We start from the raw sequence: 23,359 nt of genomic DNA, 5'->3' as shown, positions 1-23,359 counted from the left end.
GTAGATATTTGGCAACTTCGCAGATGGCAGCACATGTTGCTTGTTCGGTTAGCGGTAAAAAAAAGTCAACAACATAAATGGCGCTAAATTAATGTACAAATATAAGTGAAAATTTTTTTGAAATGGATAGAGAAATTAGCTTGTAAGTATTACTCACGTGGAATTCTTTAACGTATTACAATCCAACGCATATTTCTTTAGGTATGGGAGTTTATGTAAATTTTTTACCCTCGTGTCAAAATCGAAATCAAGTAGGGATGGAAGACTTAATGGTTCCAGTTTTCCGGAAGTCGAACTTGAAGCTAAAGAGAAAAAACGTGCGAAGCGTGAAGGGTTCAACACGTTATTCACAACACGTGCCATTGAAGAAGACATGCTTCCAGAAGAATTTCAGTTATCAGCTTGGATTTTTAAACTGAGAACTTTAATTCCATGCTCAGAGGGAAATGCACTGGAAAATGCAATTTCTGAACTTGAAAAAATATCAACTGGGCAAACTAGCACAATTTTGTCAGTGGTGAAACTCCTCTTTTATATAGATCCAATCAAAAATGATGATTTACCAACACTTCGAAACATAAATGCCCTAAGTTACCACACTCAGTATAATGAGCATCAAACTGAAAATAAGTGGGCACAGTGTGTACCCTACCCAGTAATCAAGCAACAAATGTTTGAAGTACCTCCACTAAATTTTCATATAGGAGAGGTTTATGCATCCAATATCATGGCCAAACTTGAATCCACTCAACAGTTAGATGAACTTGATAGGGTTCATCGCAATCTATTTGGTACCCTGGAGAACCCACCAAAGAACCTGAACTACCTTGGAATTTCCAAAAGCAGCAAATTAACTCTTGGCCTTAATGTAACCAAATCTGAAGCCAAACAAACTTCCATTATCCGTGATGACGGGTATGAATCACCGACTTCTCCTACCGAGCTCATGACAGACGAGATTGACAACTACTGGGAAAATCTGGAAAATTTGTGTGACACGTCGAGCATTCGTAGAACCTGGGAAGCAAAATTATCAGGAGAAGCCTATCCAGCCAAAGAATTACCTTACCTTTCTCAAGCTCCTTTACGTGTCATGGAAGTGCTTTGTCATCAATTTGAAGAAAATCTAAATTTGGTTGATAGAAGCTTACCAATTAGAGATACCTTCAAAATGGAAGAACATGAAATACGAAAAGACATTCAGTTCTTGATGTTAGGAATCGAGTCACAAACGTTTGCCTGCCTTGATGATCAATTTCGCGTGAACGGATATCCATTCATCGATGGCATTAGCGCCGACTGTTTATCCGATTTAGTCCAACCACTGTTAGGAAGCGGCACTTTAGTGCGGCGCCTCAGCAAAGCTATTTGGAATCCAAAATTTGGTCCTGTTCGTAATACTCTAGGCGATCAACTACTAGAAAGTTTTCAATACTATCAGCAAATGGTGGAGGAAGTGACCGAGTCCCAGTCGTTGATTGCAGTTGTCCAACAACTAAAAACTCTTTCGCCTTCACTTAATATAATGGATCAGTTGTGGCATTGGCCCGGTTGGGCAGGTGGCAGCGGACGTGGAGTAGCGTTTCTGCAACATCTGGTTGATCTTTCCACGGTCACGGTTGACGACCAACAACGGAATATTTTGACGGCATATTTCGCTGCCTGCGTCGTTCCGTTTCTACTGCAAGTTGATATTCCTATAGCATGTCTGGAATTTTTATTTTCAATGTTAAACTGCTTTAGGTACTTGGAGCAATGGATATACCGCGGGATTTGTTGCGATCCACAAGATGAATTTTTCATCCGAATTGACCAGGAACAACTGGCAAAGCGTGATAGACATTGTTGGATCAATGGCTTCACCTTTCAGCCCATCAACCGTGCAGAAGCAGGACCGTTTGTAAACTCAACTGCAGAAGATGATGCCATCACGGGTCTTTTGAATGACGTTTATCTTTGCGGTAAAACAGTCCACCTTTTACAGCTCTGCCAAGCGAAAGTAAGTTTGCTTAATGGTTTTAGTTGTTCATTCTTTCTGTATTTCTGGAATTTCGTTTGATAAACTTATTGGCGTACACAGGAACTTGTACACGGGGAACCGTCATTGCGAATCGGTCTCAGCTTATCTGAGTTGAACGATATCCGGCTTCAATGTGCAACATACGCGCTAAAGTTCCCAGCGGCGGTGGATTTCGTTAATCCTGTCCAAGGATTTAAGTCAACAGGCACGCGAAACGCGCGAAGCTAACTTGGCTAAACTTATAACAGAAAACCAAGCTAAACAGATGGATCGAGCTAGGCAGCGTACGGCGCGTCATGCGTTAGCCAAAGCCGAATTGGATGAACAGCTGAAACTCAAACGGGCGGAAGAAAACAAGAAGGCATATGAAGAAAAGTTATTGGACGAAGACATTCAACAATATCATGACGAAATCGATAAACGGGAAGCTGAGGAAAAAAGAAGATTGCTCATTAAATACACTCACCTTTTGGAGGATAAGGAAAATTCGAACGGTGAAACGTCGGAAGATGAGTTGAATGCTAATGACGCGAGAGGAATGGACGAAGAGAACAATGTTGTTTCCTCACCCCCAATCTGATACCGCTATTGGTATAACGTCAGCCAATACCCCAGCTTCAACTCCAACGACAGCTTCATCATCGAAGCAAAGTGTCAACCCGCCCCAAAAAGAAAATTCTTACACGAGAAGAGATCAAGACCAAAGTTTTACGGGAAGAATTTGGAATAGATCCACGTTATACTAAAGAGGAAACAGAATCCATCCCGGAAGAAGACTCACAGCCTGCAACTAGCCCTTACAAACCGAAAAGTTGGAGTAATCCAGTTGCAGTGTCTTACCCGTTTCAGTTTAATTTTCAGGTGCATCCACAGACGATTATGAAAATTGAACAGGAAAAGAAAGACTGGCTCCAGGAAGCCAAACCATCGGAAGAGGAAATCCGGGATTTTTCACTTTCCTTCTTTGTTCAGCGTAGTTTACTATTACCCATTCGTACCCAGTGCCAAATGGTCAACCGCTCTCTAATGACTTTGCTGACTGGGCCTGACCATCGTTTTATGCAACATTTAGAAGCATTGCGGCAATATTTGTTCCTGGACAACGGCGCCTTCAGTCATAGTCTAGTTAGCAACATTGGTCGCCGTTTGGGTCAGATTACCCACATACATCAACTCATCAATATACCATCGATGAATTTTATTTTGCAAAGTGCACTCAACGCTATCCACGCTGATGAATATCATGCATCGCACTTGAGCTTCTACATCAAGGAAGCAACCGGAACCGGAACATTATCCAACTTTAAACTTGAAGCTTTAGAGTGTTTTACGCTTCGATATAGGGTTGGCTGGCCACTTAACCTGATACTCACTGAAGAAGTTATGGATGATTACAGCCAAATATTCTCGTTTGTCTTGCAGCTACGATTAGCCGCTTGGGCGCTTGAAGACGTCTACGTCAACCTAATGAGGGATCCTCCCTCACGTTGGCATTCAGTTCACATTGCTCGTCATTCGATTTATCACTTTGTTCAGACGCTGCAAAACTATGTCATGAATCAGCTTCTTACTCTTGCCTGGAGTGAATTTCTAACAGAACTGAAGAAGAACGGAGCTCGGTCTCTAGACGACCTATACGAGTTACATTCCAATTACGTCCATAGAGCTAAATCACGTTTATTACTCACGCCGAAGAGCTCATCCCTTTTGAAAATTATTCGTGACGCTCTAAACCTCGCACTGAAATTTCGTGGTCTTCTCCTGGCAGCCAATTACGTCCACACGAATGCCCTTCAGTCGCAAATCAATTCGGTCAGCGCCAAAGCCCGGGAATACGCCAAGTTTATCCGACTAAGTAAATTTTTCATGATTTATCTTGATCGTTAAAATAATACTAGTAACACATTTTTTCCGAAAATTTTGTATTCCAGTTCTAGAAAAGGTGAAAGATCGAAGCCATCAGCCCCACTTTCATGACCTTTTGATGAAACTCAACTACAACGAATATTACAGCAGTTAGAGAAACTTCCGTGTTTTGCAAGTCACGGTCGATTGCCTCGCGGATTGTAAATACTGGAAAAAAAGGTAAATGTTATAAACATTTATTTTTCCTCTGTAAAAAGGGTCTTTCCCGCTGGTGTGGTTTCACTCATTGTCATGCGTAGAAAGGGATATCTATGATGATCAATATTCTTTGTAACTGTTGACATAAGAACGCGAAGATGTCGTTGAAACCGAGTCGTCCAACGACACTAGCTTAGATGATAAGGCAAATTTTGACGTCACCGACAGCATTCAACATTTTTCTATTGTTATGTTCCCCAATCTTAAGGGAATAAGCAACAAGTGATTTTTGTCGCAAGACCTTACCATGCGCGTTTCTTTTAATTTTAAAAACCGCCTTTATTAAATGTTTGATTTCCTTTCGAGGAATTCAAAAGATTATCCCTCTGATCTAAAAGCAATAGATTTAACCTGAACAAGGGCTCTATTGTTGGAAGTCAGCGTTGTTCGGGGTTTTTCCGAACTTAACATGTTTCATCAGTATCTGACCCTATTCGTGGTGACTTGCTCTTTTACGCAGTAGCACTAGTGCGTCAATTATAATTTAATAGATCTACCGCCTAAATTGATTGTTTAGTGAGAAAGCATTTTACCTCTAGTTAAGATCTATGTGCCCACATCACCTCTTAAATGGAGGGAGACGTTATTTATAGAGGACATTCTAAATTCTTACGCTGTTCTCCTTTCGTGTTAGACGCAAACAACCTGCTGTCGTATGCATACTAAACATTTCTTACTTGTGAAATCAACGATATCTTAAAATCCAACGCTTTTGTAGCACTTAAAGCCCCGAATTTATGTACATCGACCAGTTTTTATAGTTGCATTAACAGTGCCTCATCTCCATTTGCAAAGTCAAGGGTTTTGTCAAGTGAAATCCTTTTATCTGTTAAACGCGAATCTCAGATCGACTAGTTAAATAAGGACATTTTTTTTTTGTGGCTAAAATGGACAAAATTCAAACAGTAGAAAGTGTTACCCTATATCACTTTGTATTCAGAATTCATTGACCGTGTAATTTCACCTGCAACGAAGTTATCTGTCGATCACGTGATGGCCCAACGGGCAAGTCAGGGAGTCCTATTCCGGACGCTGTCATATTAGGTCTCTCGTGCATTGTTCAACCCGAGGCAACAATCGTATGGGGTTTTTTCCACTCAAACAGTATGCGAGAAAGAAAGTTTTTTTTTTTCGTGCTTTTTTATTCCATTTTTCCCACCTGAATTTCGTGAAACTCGAGTGGAATATTTACTGTTAGTAGTTGCGTCATCGCCCAGTTTTTTCTGAAGCTATTTGTAGACCGTCATGTTACTTTTGTTTACCCCCCTGGTTCCTTTTCGTAAAAAGAAGACAGTTAACTTTTCATTGTCGTTGCGTTAGACTAGTAGGTTTAATCCTAACCGAATTAAGCTAACTAATCAATCCACAGGAGTGAATTTTTTCTGCGTTTCTTTTTATTTTGTTTTCGATCGTGTGCATAGATCAGATAGAGGTTGTCTATTTTTGGACGATGAGGCACATTATACGAACAATATAGCAGCTGGTTTTTCCTTGTCGCGATAGTAACAACCTTGGATAGGCGGATTCTTCGCTCCTTTCGAGGCGGATATCTCCCTTTTCCTTCGTGCTTAGAGATTCTCCCATTATTGTTATTGCTTCGGTACTTGTGGTGCGTTTGCAAATGCACTTAACAAAACGCTTTTATAGATTGTAATCCGTATTTTTTCTGCGAATGTCTCCTTATTGGGATTGTTGTCAAGGTGACGTCTGTTTGATTTAATCGTATTTAAATCGAAGCAACCTTGGCCTTTCCTAATTAGTTGCGCTAAGGAAGAAAGTTTGCGAATAATCAATTGATACAGTCGCATAGTGATTCTTTACGCTTGGCAGCATTGACTGAATAAGAAACAAAAAAAAATGAAGGGGAACTGGAAATTCCCGAGCAAACCATTTTGCCCACCGCGCTATAGAACAAAAAAAAGTGTCCTCTTTTAAGGGTATTTCTTTTATTTGCATTATTATTTAGTGCTTTTCTCTTTGTATTGTCACACTCCTGTTGAATTTCCTGTTTTTTGTTGTTTGGATTTTTCCCCCGTCAGCAATGCCGAAGATGGCAGAGGAATGTCAAAAACAGGCAGAAACTGGTAGCAATAGCGGTAGCTACTTGCAATCGTTCATCATCATAATACTACGATGAGATAGAAATTCCCCTTTTTTCAATTAAAGCCGCCCCCCTCTAAGTCTGCTCGTAAATGATTCCTTAAATGAAAAAAAAAAAAGAAAGGACGGGTTTTTCAAATCTAATTAGTACACATTCATTCTAGCTTGACTAACAAACAAAAAGCGTGACTGATATTTTTTTTTCCTTTCTTACCCACCCAGAAAACAAATAAAAGGTTACCTTGATTGTTTGCTGTTTGGTCTGGACGTCAAAGCTGCCCAAACTTCAAAAGATAACGTTATTTGAACTGGATAAAATGTGAAATTGTTTCGTGATTGTAAAGCCCAGAAAGATTAAATTTACCCAGGGAGTTGGTGTATTTTGTATTGCAACAATGCAACCATAAAGGGGGGTTGGAAAAAAACCCTTGTCAGAGGTCGATGGCACAATAATTTTGGGGTTTTTTTTTGTTGTTGTTGTTCCAACCAACGTGATGGCAACCGTGGAACGAGCGCAATGACACAAAAAGTCCCATCCGTCCGGTCATTATGGTTTCGTATACTCCGAGCCTCGGGGAGAAAGTAAAGTAGTATAGCGCATCAGTGACCATCGGATACAATCAAGATGGAACAAAAGCGCCTCTCGCTCGAATGTCAACAATAAATCTTGAATTGTTAGATATAAAAAATGTAGGTTTTCATTCCAATCGGTGTGATCATTGGACTGCAGAAATCAACACCGTTCATGGGACGCAAGCAAATCTTCAATGATAACATTTAATCCACCGTGTTTGATGTCAATAACAGCTACGAACGTAGAAACTTTTTTTTTGCGCGATAATGAACTGGATATGTCTGGAAATGTCCAGAAAAACTATCTAGTTTTAACTAAAACTTTGGAGCCTTTGATCCTTTTATATATATCTTCTGCAAACAAAACTTTGCCTGCCTTAAAGGAAAAATATTTGCTTGCAAAGTCCTACAGGGAGTATAATGACCTCATTGAGGACATATGTTTTTTTTCTCTTCCCAACTTAATTATGTATTCATTTTTTTAAATTTATTTCTCTTTCTTTTTTAAATTTCAGCCTCGCAAAAATTCAAGCCTTTCCGGAAATCGCTACTTGAGGAATGTATTCACGAGACTACTATGATTCACTTGTACATTTTATACTGATGCAACGTGCGGTAATACATGAAGACTGGGAACACGAGAACATTTGATCTAGCAACTTCCGTTGTGTCACCATCGCCCGTAACTACAGAAAAAGGAAGAAAAACCATTAGTCAGTAAAAACAAAACAAATGTCGAGTTCAACGCACAGCCTGATATCTCTACATTTTTTTTTGTTTTAAAGATAAGCGTAGAAGTTAGCGGCTCCTTTCCAATTGTCCTCATTTAGATAAGGTCAGAAAGTCCGCCATGTAGTCGATCAACCTCATTACACGGCTGGCTGATTACTTCAGAGGAGAAAAGGACAGGAAAAACCATGTTGACTTTCCTGTCAAGGTCCGAAAAAAAGGGAAGACTCAACGGAAATACGAGGGTTTATTCCTGCTGGCTTGTTATGAAATATTACAGAATTCCATGACTGAGGTATAGCGGTGCTTCGTAGCACTGCCCATATATGGTTTGTTACACTTTGTGCTTGGATGCGGGATATTTCTTCAGCCTACTAAGAACAATCCCGCACGCTGTTTACCCTACACATGCAATTACATGCGGGACAACGTGACGAAATGCGAGCCCCCATCACGGAGAACACCATTTTCATCTGAACTATTTTGTGTGCCTATCAACAACAAAAACATTGGGGTTTTTTGCATTGCGTTTTCACCTTTGTTCGAAAGGTGCGCGTGATGATCCTTGGACCTGTCCGAGAAATGACGATTGATTTTTAAATTGAACACAAAAAAAAGTACCGTGGTATGTGCAGCCCAGCCTAGTATGTACATGGGGGGAAACAAAACGTCCGGAGGAGGTACCGTAATGCAGATAAGAAGTTGACTGTAGTGGTCGTTGAATCGGGGAAATACCAAAATCCCAAGTCCCAAGGCCGAGACAAGCTCACTGTTGGCGCTGCCAGATAGGAGACTGCGCCACATAAAGGGCTACGGCTGTTGCGTGTACGAAGTTAGTTCCACTGCAGCAGACAGCCCTGAATAGACACACAAACAACTTGCTGGGACGCACATGAGTAAACGAGGCTTCCAACTGTTGTAATTTGGTTCGACACTTCCGTTAAAGTCTAAAAATAGCATCGGTCTCGCAGATCGAAAGTATTCTTTGCAAGAGATCACAAAATCCTAATCGAAAGGTAAGCAAGTGCATTTAAGTGAATTTGTGTGTGTTATAGGGAAATTTCGGGATTGAATGGAACCCTGTTGTGACGTAGAACGTTTTTTCTCCTTGCAACGCAATGATCGGTCTATTGCACTAGTCCCGTTATTTACATAGTCATTAAAGTTGTTTAGTTCTTCTCCTTTTGAAATTTAACCAAATATTTCTATCCATTTCCAATGTTTTGGTTAATCAGGTATGTGGCATTCAGAAGATTTCATGATAGCTGATGAAGTGGTTGCTGACAGCGCTCAGTGCCACAGAAGGATCACTTTTCCTCATCAAACAACTTTTGAAGACTCGAGCAAACAGTGTGACTACTCCTCTAAGCTAAATTCCGACTCTGGCTTTCTTTCTGGAGTCAGCGTCAATGAAGATTCTGCTGTGATAACATCCAGCTCAATAAATCTGTCTGAAGAACAAGACAACATGAAGCTAAAAAGTGCTGCAAAGTTCAGTGTTAGTGAGCTCAACTTGGATTATAACTCTGAGAAAAAAAATAATTTGAGTGGTCCAAGTCCAGTCAAACCTCATAAAGAACTCCCAAGAAGGATAACTTTACGTGACCTACTTAGACAGGATGATGATGGAGACACGTAAGTATTCAAACTGAAAGAAACACTTGATAGTGTGTTGATGTTATGCTAAATCTTATTTGTCAACATAGGCCATTGCATTTAGCGGTGCTGCAAGGGTTCATCGAAGTAGTTTTCAGTTTGGTCCGGATTTTACCCGACCCTCGTCTACTAGAAATTCCCAACAAATATTTTCAAGTATGTTTTAAAAAATAGACCAAACCAAACGTAAAATGATTCTAGTTCATGTATGCTTGTAATTTTCATTCTCAGACGCCGCTACATTTGGCAGTTTTAACGAATCAGGCTCCGCTTGTCCGCCGACTAGTCGTAGGAGGAGCATCGGTTTTGCTTCGGGATCGCTTGGGCAACACACCTCTACATCTGGCCTGTCGTGATGGGCATGTTGAATGCGCTCATGCCCTGCTCCTGCCCGTCAGCAACGAAGAACGGCAATCAGCGTTGTTACCATTGCATATTGTCCCACAACCTTTGCCACAGGACCTGGAACAGAAAAATTACGATGGTAAGCCGCTATTTGAAGAATTATAGTTCGTCATAAAGAGCAAGGATTTCGAAGAAAAGGGGAGGGTGATTGGGGAAATATAGCTCTAGAAGTGTTTGAAGGTAACGCCAACTTCCTCTTATGGTGCGATCAAATTGTCCTTGAATTTGAACGACCCTTCAATTTCAGATGTTGGCACAGACACCGTGCTTGGTGGGATTTTCCCATATCTCCTTTCATGTAGAAAGGAACGCCAGAATCTGAAACTGGCTGTTATCGCACTATTGCGTGAGTGCATGTGATGATAGTATTTCGGAATTCCCGGTTTCTCCATGGATTCAAGCTACGTTTAGAATGCAGGGTGATGACGAGGTGTGAGTTCGTTTTTTATTTCTTAATTTTGTTTTCGCATTGCATTGAGATAAGGCTGGAAATACCCAGAGAACAAATGTTTGGCCTCTAGCAAAATTCAGACATGCGATATTCGCATCTGTCAACTCATTGTATCCACTTTGGTTGTCATATTCTATAGTAATTGTCTGAATTGACCTCATGCTGATTTAAGTTTTGAATCATAAGGATTGATCTGAGAATTCCAGGTGAGAAACTGTGAGAAGCAATTGTCATCGTTTGTCAGAAAAACGATAAAATCTCTTCCGCAAAGGTCGAGGAAGTTCGTAAAAGGGAAGTTGATTTTTCATGTCTTTTTCTGGTTTTTTTTTGTTTTTCTGGTGCTATTATCGAGGTCACGTGACGTGTGCAGAGTGTTGGGGTTTTCCAACTCTCATTTGATACGTGACGGTGACAGGGGTGAGGTGCTCTGGTGGGAGGTAAGAAAGCCAAATGCGCAGGGAGTTAAATTTAAAAAGAAAAGAGCCCCCCCCTCCGACCTGGTTATTCGTGTTACAGTCAATACGGTCACTTCCAATGTAGAAACCACCTTGCCTCCTATTTTACCCACCCACCGCCTGCCTTTTTTCCATATCTGGGATTTCCCAACATTTCTCCTGGAGCGTTTGCCGAACAGGTCTATACCTTAGCTGGTTTTTCCCGAGTTGTTTCGTTTCTCTTTCGAATTGCATTCTTTTCATCCGCCCCAGGGTAGTGTCACGTACACGCTAAATTATCAACGATCATATTGGCCGGAGAATTTCTTTATGAAACGTAAATCTCGAAAGGTTATCTAGGATGTTAATATTACAAACATCCGTGTGCGCCAATAACAAGTCTAATTTTACGCCAGGCGCATTGATAGCTGGTACTCTGATAACGAACATAACGTAGGTATGAACGTATGAAGACCGTATATGATGAGCAGACTATTACGTGTTTGTTTATTTGCGTTCGCCTTTCTGTGTTCCAGTTCGTTGACAGCGTGAATTTAGGATGCAGGGCTCATAAACTTACATAATTCCGATCGTGCATGGTGAATTGTATAAGTCGTCCGGAGATAAATATAGCTGTTTATTGAGTATGCGAGGCTTTTAGTCTTTCCTTTGTGGGCACGTCTCTAGACGTAGTCGTTTTGATTTTTGGGTAAAACGGCATTCAAAACACCGGAATTTCACCTCATGGTGGCACCAAAAATTAAATCAAAAATCCTGTTTACTACGCACGAAGGGGGAAGATGGGAATACCCACGACCTATACTTTGGGATTAATTCCTGACATGACATAACTTAGGCACATTAAAAACGTTGGCTAGGAGGGAGAAGGGAATTTCCCTTTATCAGCTTTTTTGTTTTTTACGTGACCTCGTGCCTTTTCTCTTGGAAAGAAAGGGGGAAAAACAGCACGTGACTTTGAAAAGTGCGCTTCAGTTTAATATGGCTTTTTGTCACGATGTAAGATGTAGCATGCCAATCACGAACGATTTTACAGTCTTGAGTGACGATGAAATAATAATTTTTCTCCTTTTGTGCATCACAGGTCAGATGCCACTCCACCTTGCGGCCATGAACGGACACGTTTCCATAGCTAAGTTGCTTTGTTGCTTTGGAGCTAACGTTAATGCCACGGTAAATATAAGAATATACTTCTCTTTCAATTTAATCAGTTTAGAGAGCGAGGGGACTCATTCGTGTTTATATTTTACAGGAAGGCAAATACGGACGTACAGCATTGCATTATACAGTAGAACGCCGGCATCCTGCCATGTTACATTTCCTAGTGTCTCAGTGCGGTGCACTTACCGAAGCCGAAACATACTCCGGCTATACAGCCCATCAAATGGCCATGGCTGCCGAGCCAGTTCTAGCTGCCTTATTGGCTGATCTAGGTGCGCAGACAAGGCCGTGCCTACTTGAGAAATTCTCAAGTGATGACGAAGATAACTATGTTGACAGTAATCTGTCGTTAGCGGCCCCATGGAGGCCCCAAATAGACAAAGTAAAAAAACAAAAAATATACATAAAATCTTTTTGGTAAGACGAACGACTAACGGTTTTTTGTTGTTTTCATTACAGAATACGTCCTTGACGAATGAAGCCCTTCATCTGGTAGCCTAAATTAGCATCTATAACCGTTACACTAATGTATGCGTCACTTTACAACTTGTGTAATTATGAAAATACTTTTTCTTTTCTGGAAAAAAAAAGAAATATTATGGGTTGTAGTCGTTTCGTGAAACAATACTGTGCGACGTACTGTACAGAATCAATAAAAAATTATCACGTTTGACGACGTTACTTCAATACCGAGTCAGTGTTTTATTATCAAGTTCCAAAAATCTAAGAGGGGTTATTACTTAGGGGCTCCATAAGCATCAGGCATGCGCTCAACTGTGTAACGATGTTGAGAGAGAAACATGAGTGGTACACCAGGTATTTTCCTAATACGCCGTTTCAGGTCACGATCGCATGTGCCGACGATGTAGCACTTATGCTAAAAGGAGAAACGCTAAGCTGTTTTTACAGGATGGAATAATGAATGCAAAAAATGTGTACCTGAGTTACTCTTTGCACAATACAATCATCAGCATATGTGCCTTTATGGCTGCAGGAGAGTCTTTCAAATCTTGGGTCTTTTATGATCTTGAGGGCAATTCGGTATTTGGGCCCAAGCTTCTCAAGCTCAGCCATAACACAGTCTGTGATGTACGGTATACCTGTTAAATTAAACTATTTTATGAGTATCCCAAAAAAAACAACCTTATCACAAAAGTTAATTTGCAGTCAGTACTCACACTTGGCATACAAGCAGTCCATTAGAGATTGTACAATGTCCATCTTATTTTTAACTGAAAAGTTTATGAAATTAGTATCCATTAAAATGTGGTATGGGGGACCCAGCTGTGTGTTGTATTGGAAGAACAATGCAGATGAGGCTTGTGTACTATAGAAAAAAGTTTAACTGGGGATTAGATAGTTTAAACAACATAGTGAACACTGTACTTACACTTGATGGACATTCAATTCATGGGGATCAATTTTTTTCTCTTTTGGCTTTGAAAGCCTGTCTTTTGGTTTTCTATGGAATTCAATGATTTACTCTAATTGCAAAGAATAAAAGCTAAATTGCACTAACTTACATTCTGGGGTCATTTGCCGATATCATTCGTTTCATTGTGGCAAACTTTTTGGTGCGCTTGTTTTTCGGCTATTGGAACGGAAAATGAAGGGTTTCGGTTAAGGTTTTCGTTTTCAGAAAGAGTTTTACATAGAGAAAAAATTTACCATGGTCTTAAATTTGTTCCTTTTTAGTGTTTGGCGTAAATTAAATATTATCAAAAATCGAAGGATAGAGACAATTGACAACACGTGTTTGTTATTCACTATACTGAGCTACTGACATTTACATCGACTGCTTTGAATTCGAAGTTGCCAAATATTGCTAATGTTGACTAAGCAAGCACGTTATTTAGCAGACAACTAGACAAGACATCGGTACATGTCTTCTTAACGTGGAAAGTTCGGAAAGTTGTAAAGGAAGTTGAAACTAGGAAGTTGATGAAAAACTGATGCAATATACTGAATAGTTTCACCAGTGGAAGAAAATCATTTCAAGCATAAACACTTACCACTTTAGAAAAACTATTTTTCTGTGATTAAGGTAACACTGAACCAATGTGCTTTACAAAAACAACTAATGAACCCTGAGAGAATTATTGTTGAGGCAGCATCATGTATCTTCTAGTGATTGAAGATTAAGTTTTTTTTTGTATCAAAGCTATTAAACCAATGGCATCGGTAACTTTTGTAGGAATTAAATCTTTGTTTATATCCAGATCCAGGCTTCCTCTAAAACAATTATGACAGACATAATAGTGGATGCTATGGAAGCCTTAGATTTAACACAAAAACCACCCACTGAAGAGGAAAATGAAGAGGAAGATTTTGTAGATCCTTGGAATGTTGTTGGAACTTCTGCAACAGGCATTGCCTATGAAAAGATAATAAGTAAGAAATAATTATTGTGTCCCAAAAATAGGACTTTTTCAAATCACATTCTGATGTAGAGAAATTTGGCTCTTCAAGCATCGATTCAGCTCTGATAGAAAGGTTTGAGAAGGTTACAGGTAAACCAGCCCATCACCTTTTGAAACGCGGCGTTTTTTTCTCCCATCGCGATCTCCATTCGATCTTAACCCTTCATGAACAAGGGAAGCCATTTTACTTGTATACTGGTAGGGGCCCATCTTCAACATCAATCCATATGGGACATTTAATTCCTTTTTTATTCACAAAGTGAGATATTCTGATCAACAAATAATTTTTTCCAAATGATTATTAAAATATTATTTACTAAAAAGGTGGCTTCAAGAAGCCTTTAATGTGCCTCTAGTTATCCAGTTGACTGATGATGAAAAGTTTATATGGAAAAATCTTAAGATGGAGGAGGCCCAAAAACTTGCAGTGGAGAATGCGAAAGATATTATTGCGCTTGGATTCGATATCGAGAAAACTTTCATCTTTTCGGATCTTCAGTTTGTTGGGTAGACGTGCATCTATCTTTTCTTTCATGTTTGTTATAAATTTAATCATCCTCCTTGTACTGTTCCAATTTTGTTTGCAGACAGTGCCCAGCTTTTTATCAGAATATGGTTCGGATACAAAAGTGCGTGAATTTTAATCAAGTCAAGAGTATCTTTGGATTCACCGACAGTGATTCTATCGGGAAAATCAGTTTCCCAGCAACCCAAGCGGCGCCAGCGTTCTCGTCAAGTTTTCCTTTTATATTTGGCGATCGCAAGAACGTCCCCTGTCTTATTCCATGCGCTATCGATCAAGCAAGTTTTTATTTATTCATGAAGTGCAGCTTTGTTGTGATAAATTGCTTTCTGTTTTTCTAGGACCCGTACTTTAGAATGACGAGAGACGTAGCGCCCCGTCTGGGCTACATCAAGCCAGCGCTCATCCACTCTACTTTCTTTCCAGCCTTACAGGGCGCTCAGATGAAAATGTCAGCTAGTGATGGCAATTCGTCCATATTTTTGACTGATACTCCTAAAATTTTGAAAGCAAAGGTAACATTTTGTTATAATCGTGTTCAAAACATTTTACCGACCTCTCTTTTATATCAGATAAATAAGTATGCATTTTCCGGTGGCCAAACTTCGGTTGAGGAACATAGACGGCTAGGTGGCAATTGTGACGTAGATGTATCCTACAAATATTTGATGTTTTTTTTGGAAGACGATTTTCGATTGGAGGAAATTCGCAAAAATTATAGTAGTGGAGCCATGTTAACAGGCGAACTAAAGCAAGAGCTGATCACAGTGCTAACACCAATCATCACTGCCCACCAGGAGAGAAGAAAAACTGTTACTGATGAAATTGTAAAACAATTTATGACTCCTCGAGCCATGAAATGTGGTTTTTAGTCAGGCATTTTCGACTAAAAGGGTTCAAGTTGCAATTCCTATTTGGTGTCACTAAATTACTTGTATCACCAACCTAGCGTGAATACATTTTGTGGGGAAAATGCGGATAATGTTATTGTCTATGGGATAATAATATGAATGAAAATAATTTCGTAACTCGAACCATTATCGGCACCGATCGGCACTATTTTGAAAAATGACAGATCAATCGCGCTACATTAAAAAAGAGCGTCTAATGACATCTATTTCAGATTGATCGATTAGGCTCATTGGAACGATAGATTACTGTAATCGGGGTTCACTCAACCCGGTTAGGTACCCCGATCGATATCCAACTGGTCGCGGGGGAAAAACCTCATATCCCGAACAGCCCTGACCCGAAAACCAAATTTATCCCTCCCCCGATTGACGCGGGGCTGAGCGCTAGAGGTCTAGTTAATAACTAGCGCTCAGCCCCGTGCTAATCGGGGAGCTATTTAGTCGATCCGGTGCGGGGATAATCTTAATCGGGGAAGAGATTTCGGTGCTCGGTGCGGTGATATCAGTGATCGGTGCCTTCCCCGATTATCAATGAATAGTGATCTAAATTGGCAGTTGCCCTACGGCCAACAAGAAACAAATGTGACCCAAGTCACGTGATTCTCGTTGGCCTATCAGAACTCAAGGTCACTGGTAAGACTAACCCCCTATGGCTGTAGCGGTGCTATCGGTGCAGCACCGATTATAGCACCGTTCCGCACCGAAAAAAGAAATCCCCGCACCGAACTTCCCCGATTCATTTTAATCGGGGAAGCTTAGCGGTGTCCCCGATTAGAATGTGATCGGGGCCGAGCCCTATTAATAACTTTTTGAAAACAGTTCTTTGATGCTGTAGAATGTAAAATTTAATTTTCAAATGAATTTGTGAAGTAATCGAATTAATGAAACGATTTGTGGTCGTGAACTCGTGATAATCATTTAACGTGAATTCGTGATCCATTTTGTTTTATCATATGGCAGCGTTGCAAATTCAAGACAACACATTTTTTAAATTTGGCGCATAGTAGACGGGAAACAGCTCTTAACACGAAAACGGTTTGGCATTAGGGAAATCATTGAAACCCAAGAAATTGCATTTTGTATCAAGCAGTTAGTCTTATGACTTTCGTGAAGTCACTTTTGCCATTATTGGTTCATTTCCTTACAACTTTCATTGGCAGTTTGTCCTTTTCTGAAGCCAAGTAGTTGCAGCAAGTATTGTCTATTTTCCTGTAGATTAAGGTAAGACTTTTCATCAGACAAAGCACAGACTAGCCTCCCACTATTCTTTACATCTGTTTGTCTTTTAGATGGGTGATAGAACAAGCCCTACCACTGCTGAATATGCTGTACGCATACCAGCAAGTTTTGTCTCAAGCATGAGGGATTCATCTTTTGCCCAGCCAACCCCTCTTCGGAACCTGCACAAGGATTTCATGGATCTTAGTGAGGAAATGCAAGTATATGTCAGGATAAAACCTTGTGAGGAAAAATCTAGCACTTTATCCATTGTTGGAAACCATATCATCGTCAATCCACCAAAGGATTCTGTTTCTTTCAAGAACAGAAATAATGCTGGCACAAAAACTTTACAGAAGTTTAAGTTTAATAAAATCTATGATGCATCTGTCAACCAAGATTATCTGTTCAAGGATTCAGCGCTTAATTTAGTACAAGATTTCTTGATGGGAAAAAATACTCTTCTCTTCACCTATGGAGCCACCAGTGCAGGAAAAACTTACACCATGTTGGGTTCAATAAGAGATGCTGGATTGATACCTCGCTCCTTGGATGTTGTATTCAACAGCATTGAAGATAGGCTCCTTAAAAGTCCTATTTTGAAACCCCTTGCTCTGAATGAAGTCATGAAGTTGAATCTTAACCAGATTGATGCAGAGGAGGTGGAGAGGTGATACTTGATGCTAATGTTTTTAAACTGAATGAAACAAAAATAATCCTTTGTTTGTTGTTTGTTGTTTTTTTTTGTTTTTTTTTATTTGTTTCCTTCAGAGCAATTCTGATGAGGGGGTTCGATCTGGACGCGTCTGATACCAAAGAGTCCAAGGATAGCATTTCCTCAGTATCTAGCGGATCACTGAAAGACTGGAACATCCGAGGAAGAGATACTACCGTCTGCGCTCTGCAACATCCTCGTGATTACTATTCAGTTTGGGTGTCTTACTGCGAAATCTACAATGAGCAAGCTTTTGATCTCTTGGACGGATGTGACAAGAAAAAAAAGCGGATAGCTCTGCGAATTACCGAAGACCGCAAGGGAAAGTTCTTTGTTAAAGGTATGAAATTTAAGAAAATACTGAAAGCACCAGTTTGACACTTTTCACATTTAAGGTTTGAAGGAGATTTGCGTTCGATCTGCGGACGATGCCGTTCGCGTTCTTCTCTTTGGCAAAGAGAATCTTCATTTTGCCGCAACAAAATTAAATCACAACTCCAGCCGCTCACACTGCCTTTTTACAGTGAAGCTGATTCGAACCAACCACTGTGATGAGCCAAGTGAAGCTGCCATCAACATGATGTCGTTCGTCGATCTTGCTGGCATGGAGCGCACCACAAAAACCCAGAGTCGTGGGGAACGACTTAAAGAAGCTGGAAGCATAAACACTTCACTGCTGATACTTGGGCGCTGTATTGATGCCATGAGAAATAATCAGCAGAATGTGATGAACAAAACCATGATCCCATATCGAGAGTCAAAATTAACACGAGTTCTTCAACACTTCTTCGTTGGTAAGATATAACACTTAAAAAAAGTTTTACTACGTTTTCATTGTGCATTATTACTTAGGACAAGGTAGAGCGGCCATGTTTGTGAATGTGAGTCCGTCCACAAACTTGTGCGATGAGACGCTTCATGTTCTCAAATTCGGAGCACTTGCGCAAGAAGTCATCATTCAACCAGATCGTGACATTTCGGTAGCCGATTTATCAATGAGCCAATTTGCCCCACCTGTACGCCCATCAAGATTCCAACAATTTGTCCGAAAATCAATCAGCCTTCTTAGTGCCAGGACATCGGTGCTCGAGACGTCTACCTTCCAGATAATTGGCGAAGAAGATGATCCACAGGAACGGATTCAAGCGTTGGAAGAAGAACTCGCCCGCATTAAAGCCGACTGGGAAGATAATGAGCAAAAGGTATTTTTCGCGCCATCACGTGTAATCGCTTAGCATTTGTTATTTTAGTAAGCCTAACGGTTTCTCATATTAAAAAAAAAAACAAAAAATAGGTCCGCGACGAATGTTGCAATGAATGGACAGAGGTAATCACTAAACTGGAAAAATCCTGGAATCAACGCTACGAAGACACCAAGGCGCGCTACGAAGAGTTCTGCGAAAATCGAGTTGACCTCATGGCTCAGCTTATGAACAATTGTGTAAAGAAAAAGCGGAAGGTAACTCAAGAAGAAAATCTCGAACATTACGCGCTAAAGTTCAAGGACAAGGAGGACAGAATCCAGATCTTAGAAGATTCCAACCAACATCTTAACGAGTTGGTCGAAAAGCTAAAGAGTAGCTTGAAGGTGAAAGAGAGTTAACGCGTAAATTTGCAAGTGTTTTAATCTTAGATTTTAACATCTTTTCACAAGGTGAGTGAGGAAAGCCGGTCGAATTTGCAGAAGGAAATGACTCGACTACAGTTTGAAATGGCATCTTCGAATAAACCAAAAATCAATTTTTGTGGTCCTGACATTGATGAAGAAGGTGGTGAAACACCACCCGAGAATTTACTGGTGAAACTGCAAGAGGAATTAGCAGCAAAAGAAGAAATGCTCAATGAAGCTGCCTTTGAGTACCATACCAAATGCGAAGAGATGGCTAAGCTTCAACAGGAAAATGAACAGTTGATAAAACAGCTTGCAGAGACTAACGAAGAACTAACGAATGTTCAGGTAATCAGTGATAGTTTATTACGCTTTCAATCGTCTAACATCCTTGTTCCACTATGCAGAGTCAACTGGAGCAGAGTAATTTACTATTAACAAATGCTAATGAGAGACTTGACGTAAGAGAAGAAGAGCTTATGAATATGGAAGAGAGATTGTTGAAAGCAAATGGTCAATTCGGAAACCTTAACACTGAGCTACGCGAAGCCAAGAGAAGAATCCGAGATCTTGAATCCCGAATAAAGGACCAAACCAATGCCAGTATGGTTTCTACCTTGTGCGAAGACTTGCAAAAGCAGTTACTGGAAGCTGAAAACAAATTGGAAAAGCGGAAAGATGAAATTCATCGCCTGAATAAGGAATTGAGTCACAAAGATTGTGTGCTGGCTAAAGGACCTGAGATTCAAGAAGAATTAGAAGACTTGCGCGATCAATTGTCAAAGTCTCAGATTCAGCTGAACATAACAAAAAACGAATTGGCAGCTCTTCAGGTATAGCTAATTAGTTCAGTATTAGAGAATGTATCAGTGACATTGGTTTTTGTTTTAGGAAGCAAATGAAGACATTAAGGCTCGCAGAGAAAGCCTTCTCGATCAGATTTCGCACTTGAAGAAAGACCTGGAACTTTCCAGTACCGAAAGGAAACAGGATGAGGGCAGTCATTCCCATTTACTGGAAGAAAATGAAAAGATGCGCCACAACATAAATGAATTGCGTGATTCCCAGGTTAGTTGTAAAACTTTTTGTTTGATCATTTATCCAAAAGCAAATGTCCTTGATCATTTTAGATGTAAATGTTTTTGGTTTATCTAGGTAAGACTTGTTGAGGAGAACGCCGATTTCCAGAAAGCAATGGCCGAATACGAGTTCACAGTTGAAGAATTAACTACTCAGATAGGACAGTTGAAAGAAATAAAGCGCGAACGAGGTCTACTAGAGGAAGAGCTCAAAACTTTAGCGGCTACGCTCGGTCGGGTACAGTTGGAGAAAAGTCAAATGGAAAAAGAAATCGCTACGCGTAAAACAGAATTCGATGAAATCCAACTTAAAGAGAAACTTTTAAATGTAGTTCTAGAGTTCAAAGATTTTCAAGTCAATTCCTTAATTTTAATTTTCGTGCTTTATTTTTTAAGGAACAAAACGAAAAATTGCGAGGCCAATTTGAACAAAGTCAATTTCGTGAAGCTGCGTTAAACGAAGAGCTTAAGGGTCTTAAAAAACGATTGATTTCCGACTCAGAAAATTATGCTGGATCGGCTTCGACAATTGTCAGTAAAGAGGCTGAATTGTCAGACACTAAAGAGAAGTTGGAGGCCATGAAAATTGCAATAGAAAACAAGTCGGTTTTAGAGAAAGATTTAAATCAAAAGCTTGATCAACTTGAGAAAGACAATGAAAAGCTTACGAAACAAATGTTGAAGCACATGAGACGTGCCAATGAACTAACCGAAACCCATGAAGCGGTATTTACAATTTTTCGAAAACTTTCTTTTTTAATTTATTTTCAATTTGATTTTCAAGATGGAAGAGAAACTTCGGATAAAGACACAGAAGTGTGATTCTCTATCAAACCGGCTTATCGAGATTGAAAATGATACATCAAATTTCGTTCATATCCAGGCTCAACTTCGTGAACATGTAACCACATTTTTTACCGTTCAAGTATGGCTGGAATGTAAACGAATATTTGTTGTTATTGTGACAGGAAATTGCATTAAAGGAAAAAGAAGAAAAAATAGAATCTATACTCGAAGAACTAGAAGAGAAGACTGCTGCTATAGAAAACATGAAAATGCTGAACGAACGCGTATTGCGAGAGAAAAATGAAGATATTGATCGCTTGGAACATGGTAAGAGGATTGAATTTTAATTGTCTTTGAACAATACTCAAGCATTCTCCGTTTAGAACTAAAATCCATATTGAGTGGACATGTCAATTACAAAGAACCAGGCCCTTCCATAAAGATAGAGGAGCTGATGGCGGATGAACAAGTAGAAACATATTACTATTTTAATATTGTCCACAAATAAAATAGATTTTCGTATCTAGAACCACGATGGCGGTTCATCAATGATGGTTACCCCTACTCCAGTCAAGGCGAGACGTGGTCGTGCAAAAAAAATTACTTCTCCTGTAAGTTTATAGTTGCTCAAGAATTCTACAGGCAACTGCAATAAATTTGTCTTTCATCTTGCAGGAATCCGTGCAAAAAGAATTGGACGAGAACAAAACTGAAACAGTGAGTCTTTGTGGTAGCACTCGAAGTCGACGAACACTTAAAACTGAATTTGCTGCACCACCAAGCAGCACCAAGTATGTTAGAGTTGGATTGTTACAATGCTAGTACTTCTTATTGAATCCTATTTGTTCAGGAGCTCTGCACGCAAACCACGCAAAGCCAAATCCGACTGCGACGAAGTGGCACATCCTGCACATCTTTCTGTGCCTCATTCCGAAGAAGTGGATAGCAATGAAGTAGAGTCTACAACATCGGGACATACGAGCAAGCGAAGGTTATACAACGCAAAATGTCCAGATATTTTACTCCCTTCTACCGAACAGGTAATCTTTTGGGTGTTAAAACGTGTGTGTATACATTTTCCTCTATCTGACATTGCCTTATGAAGGAGGAAGGCCAGGGTATCGAATTCCCTAAACGAATGGCGACACGGAGTCGTAAGCCGCAATAAGGGCTGAAGAGGATATTAAGCAAAATTTTCAAATCCCAATTATAAATCTACGTTTTAAAACATTCTGTCTTGTGAAATATGTTATTTTTGCTGGCAAATAAGATTCATTTCCCACAAAAATAAACATCTAGTTGCGTTGTTAAAAAAATTGGGTTAGCAAATTTCTGCACGTAAATGAGCAAGGACTGTTAAAATATTACAGGAAATTTGCCCACCCATTTAAGCATGCAACAGTTCTTTGCAATCATAATCCTGTCATTCAATACAAATAATACAGTTTTAATAAAAAGCTACAAATATATAAGAAATATAATAAGAGGCTAAAAATATACACATATTGATTAGGCAACCTGTTGTCACAAACAAAGACTTGAGAAAGTTCATATGTATATGGTAGAGAAAAGAAATTAAGATTTTATTTTTTGTTTCCACCATCCCTTGATACATTACAACTTATGGCAAAACATTATTCATTGCTCCTTAGAATTTTCACAGCTTCATTGTAGGTATTGTCATCTAAAAAAGAATTTTTTTTTGAAAATTACACACAAGCTTATTTGGAAAATATTTCACTTACCAAAATCTCCAGCCAGTTCTGGTAAAAGCTTATTATAACTTTGAGCTTGGATTCGTTGTCCATCAAACTTTCCCCGGACTTGGACCATGCCTTCAAGATGTTCTGCAATCTGATAAGAAGCTTAAGTGTAAAATTTGGATTCACAATATACATCAGTCTATTCCTTACTGGCTGTGAAAGAACAACTTGAATATTTTTTTGGTCAGTTGTCTTCAAAGTGAACTGTCGACTATTATTAGCAACCTACATAAAAAAATGCAATAATTTAATAACTTTAATCATCAAACACAATATAACAACTTTTGGCAAATAAAATACATGCCTCTTGTGGATAACCCATAACACAGATGTCTTTGTGATCATATTCATGAGTCAAGAGCATTGTTCCGAGGACTCGAACGGTTGAAGTGGCAGGGAACTGCATAGTGAAATCGAAATCTTTCGAACACTACTTAACGGATAAACGTCGAATGATTTATTCTAGTCTGGAAAAGTTCTCCAAATGGGCCTTTGTTTCCTTAAAAGACGGAGCAAGAGCAGTGAGAACCAAGAGGAACAATTTGCATAAAGAACAAGATGACAAAAACAATGTTTCGCGCGGTAACCTTTGCTATAGCTAAATATGCACAAGTGGTCCTACAAATTTTTATCGTTGAATTAGCAGACGTCGCTGAAAAAGATC

At 39.6% G+C, this 23,359-nt stretch overlaps 5 protein-coding genes and 1 long non-coding RNA gene across 6 annotated transcripts; 3 read left to right on the top strand and 3 right to left on the bottom strand.

Annotated features, from left to right (window-relative positions):
* LOC116924353 (gamma-tubulin complex component 6) lies at positions 1 to 7,461 on the top strand. Its single transcript, XM_032930892.2, is given in 9 exon segments — positions 1 to 142; positions 202 to 1,683; positions 1,744 to 1,999; positions 2,081 to 2,206; positions 2,208 to 2,584; positions 2,586 to 2,675; positions 2,677 to 3,875; positions 3,952 to 4,105; positions 7,333 to 7,461. Coding segments are annotated over 8 exon segments (3,639 nt in total). The 5' UTR covers positions 1 to 122; the 3' UTR covers positions 4,041 to 4,105; positions 7,333 to 7,461.
* LOC116924379 lies at positions 7,362 to 8,195 on the bottom strand. Its single transcript, XR_004394956.2, has 2 exons — positions 7,568 to 8,195; positions 7,362 to 7,503 (listed from the first exon to the last, which is right to left on the bottom strand). It is a non-coding gene; the product is annotated as an uncharacterized LOC116924379 (long non-coding RNA).
* Positions 8,196 to 8,391: 196 nt separating this feature from the next.
* LOC116924360 (NF-kappa-B inhibitor cactus) lies at positions 8,392 to 12,358 on the top strand. Its single transcript, XM_032930902.2, has 7 exons — positions 8,392 to 8,562; positions 8,782 to 9,181; positions 9,253 to 9,358; positions 9,434 to 9,686; positions 11,595 to 11,683; positions 11,763 to 12,053; positions 12,131 to 12,358. Exons 2-7 carry the CDS (start codon positions 8,784 to 8,786, stop codon positions 12,170 to 12,172), a joined length of 1,179 nt encoding a protein of 392 aa, XP_032786793.1. The 5' UTR covers positions 8,392 to 8,562; positions 8,782 to 8,783; the 3' UTR covers positions 12,173 to 12,358.
* Positions 12,354 to 13,485, bottom strand: LOC116924367 (rRNA-processing protein FCF1 homolog). The gene is made up of 6 exons (XM_032930910.2): positions 13,340 to 13,485; positions 13,195 to 13,262; positions 13,062 to 13,133; positions 12,850 to 12,998; positions 12,611 to 12,771; positions 12,354 to 12,548 (listed from the first exon to the last, which is right to left on the bottom strand). The coding sequence occupies exons 1-6, from the start codon at positions 13,340 to 13,342 to the stop codon at positions 12,408 to 12,410; spliced, it is 594 nt and encodes a 197-aa protein (XP_032786801.1). The 5' UTR covers positions 13,343 to 13,485; the 3' UTR covers positions 12,354 to 12,407.
* A 45-nt stretch (positions 13,486 to 13,530) lies between these two features.
* On the top strand, positions 13,531 to 22,248 carry LOC116924371 (kinesin-like protein KIF20B). Its single transcript, XM_045174679.1, is given in 24 exon segments — positions 13,531 to 13,715; positions 13,891 to 14,062; positions 14,122 to 14,350; positions 14,416 to 14,598; positions 14,679 to 14,892; positions 14,956 to 15,129; positions 15,187 to 15,478; positions 16,780 to 17,413; positions 17,515 to 17,798; positions 17,854 to 18,252; positions 18,311 to 18,660; positions 18,753 to 19,046; positions 19,113 to 19,415; positions 19,475 to 19,900; positions 19,959 to 20,135; positions 20,223 to 20,474; positions 20,543 to 20,872; positions 20,931 to 21,047; positions 21,115 to 21,259; positions 21,316 to 21,401; positions 21,460 to 21,543; positions 21,608 to 21,723; positions 21,783 to 21,972; positions 22,038 to 22,248. Coding segments are annotated over 23 exon segments (5,490 nt in total). The 5' UTR covers positions 13,531 to 13,715; positions 13,891 to 13,914; the 3' UTR covers positions 22,101 to 22,248.
* Positions 22,249 to 22,489: 241 nt separating this feature from the next.
* Positions 22,490 to 23,310, bottom strand: LOC116924368. Its single transcript, XM_032930911.2, has 4 exons — positions 23,000 to 23,310; positions 22,846 to 22,920; positions 22,678 to 22,786; positions 22,490 to 22,616 (listed from the first exon to the last, which is right to left on the bottom strand). Exons 1-4 carry the CDS (start codon positions 23,099 to 23,101, stop codon positions 22,567 to 22,569), a joined length of 336 nt encoding a protein of 111 aa, XP_032786802.1. The 5' UTR covers positions 23,102 to 23,310; the 3' UTR covers positions 22,490 to 22,566.
* Positions 23,311 to 23,359: the final 49 nt, after the last annotated feature.

Source organism: Daphnia magna, linkage group LG6 (assembly GCF_020631705.1).
Source record: "Daphnia magna isolate NIES linkage group LG6, ASM2063170v1.1, whole genome shotgun sequence".
In the NCBI taxonomy this organism is placed as follows: Eukaryota; Metazoa; Arthropoda; class Branchiopoda; order Diplostraca; family Daphniidae; genus Daphnia; species Daphnia magna.
This window is presented reverse-complemented; position numbering and strand designations above follow the sequence as displayed.

Excerpts from the sequence above, each read along its gene's own strand:
- LOC116924360 (XM_032930902.2), top strand. The coding sequence starts at position 8,784 with ATGTGGCATTCAGAAGATTTCATGATAGCTGATGAAGTGGTTGCTGAC. Across the intron at positions 9,359-9,433 it reads TTCCCAACAAATATTTTCAA|ACGCCGCTACATTTGGCAGT; the intron begins GTATGTTTTAAA and ends TTTCATTCTCAG. Across the intron at positions 11,684-11,762 it reads GAGCTAACGTTAATGCCACG|GAAGGCAAATACGGACGTAC; the intron begins GTAAATATAAGA and ends TATATTTTACAG.
- LOC116924367 (XM_032930910.2), bottom strand. Across the intron at positions 12,999-13,061 it reads GAATTGAATGTCCATCAAGT|TACACAAGCCTCATCTGCAT; the intron begins GTAAGTACAGTG and ends TTTTTTCTATAG. Across the intron at positions 12,549-12,610 it reads TTGTGCAAAGAGTAACTCAG|CATAAGTGCTACATCGTCGG; the intron begins GTACACATTTTT and ends TTCTCCTTTTAG.
- LOC116924368 (XM_032930911.2), bottom strand. The coding sequence starts at position 23,101 with ATGCAGTTCCCTGCCACTTCAACCGTTCGAGTCCTCGGAACAATGCTC. Across the intron at positions 22,921-22,999 it reads TTATGGGTTATCCACAAGAG|GTTGCTAATAATAGTCGACA; the intron begins GCATGTATTTTA and ends TTTTTTATGTAG. Across the intron at positions 22,617-22,677 it reads AGAACTGGCTGGAGATTTTG|ATGACAATACCTACAATGAA; the intron begins GTAAGTGAAATA and ends ATTCTTTTTTAG.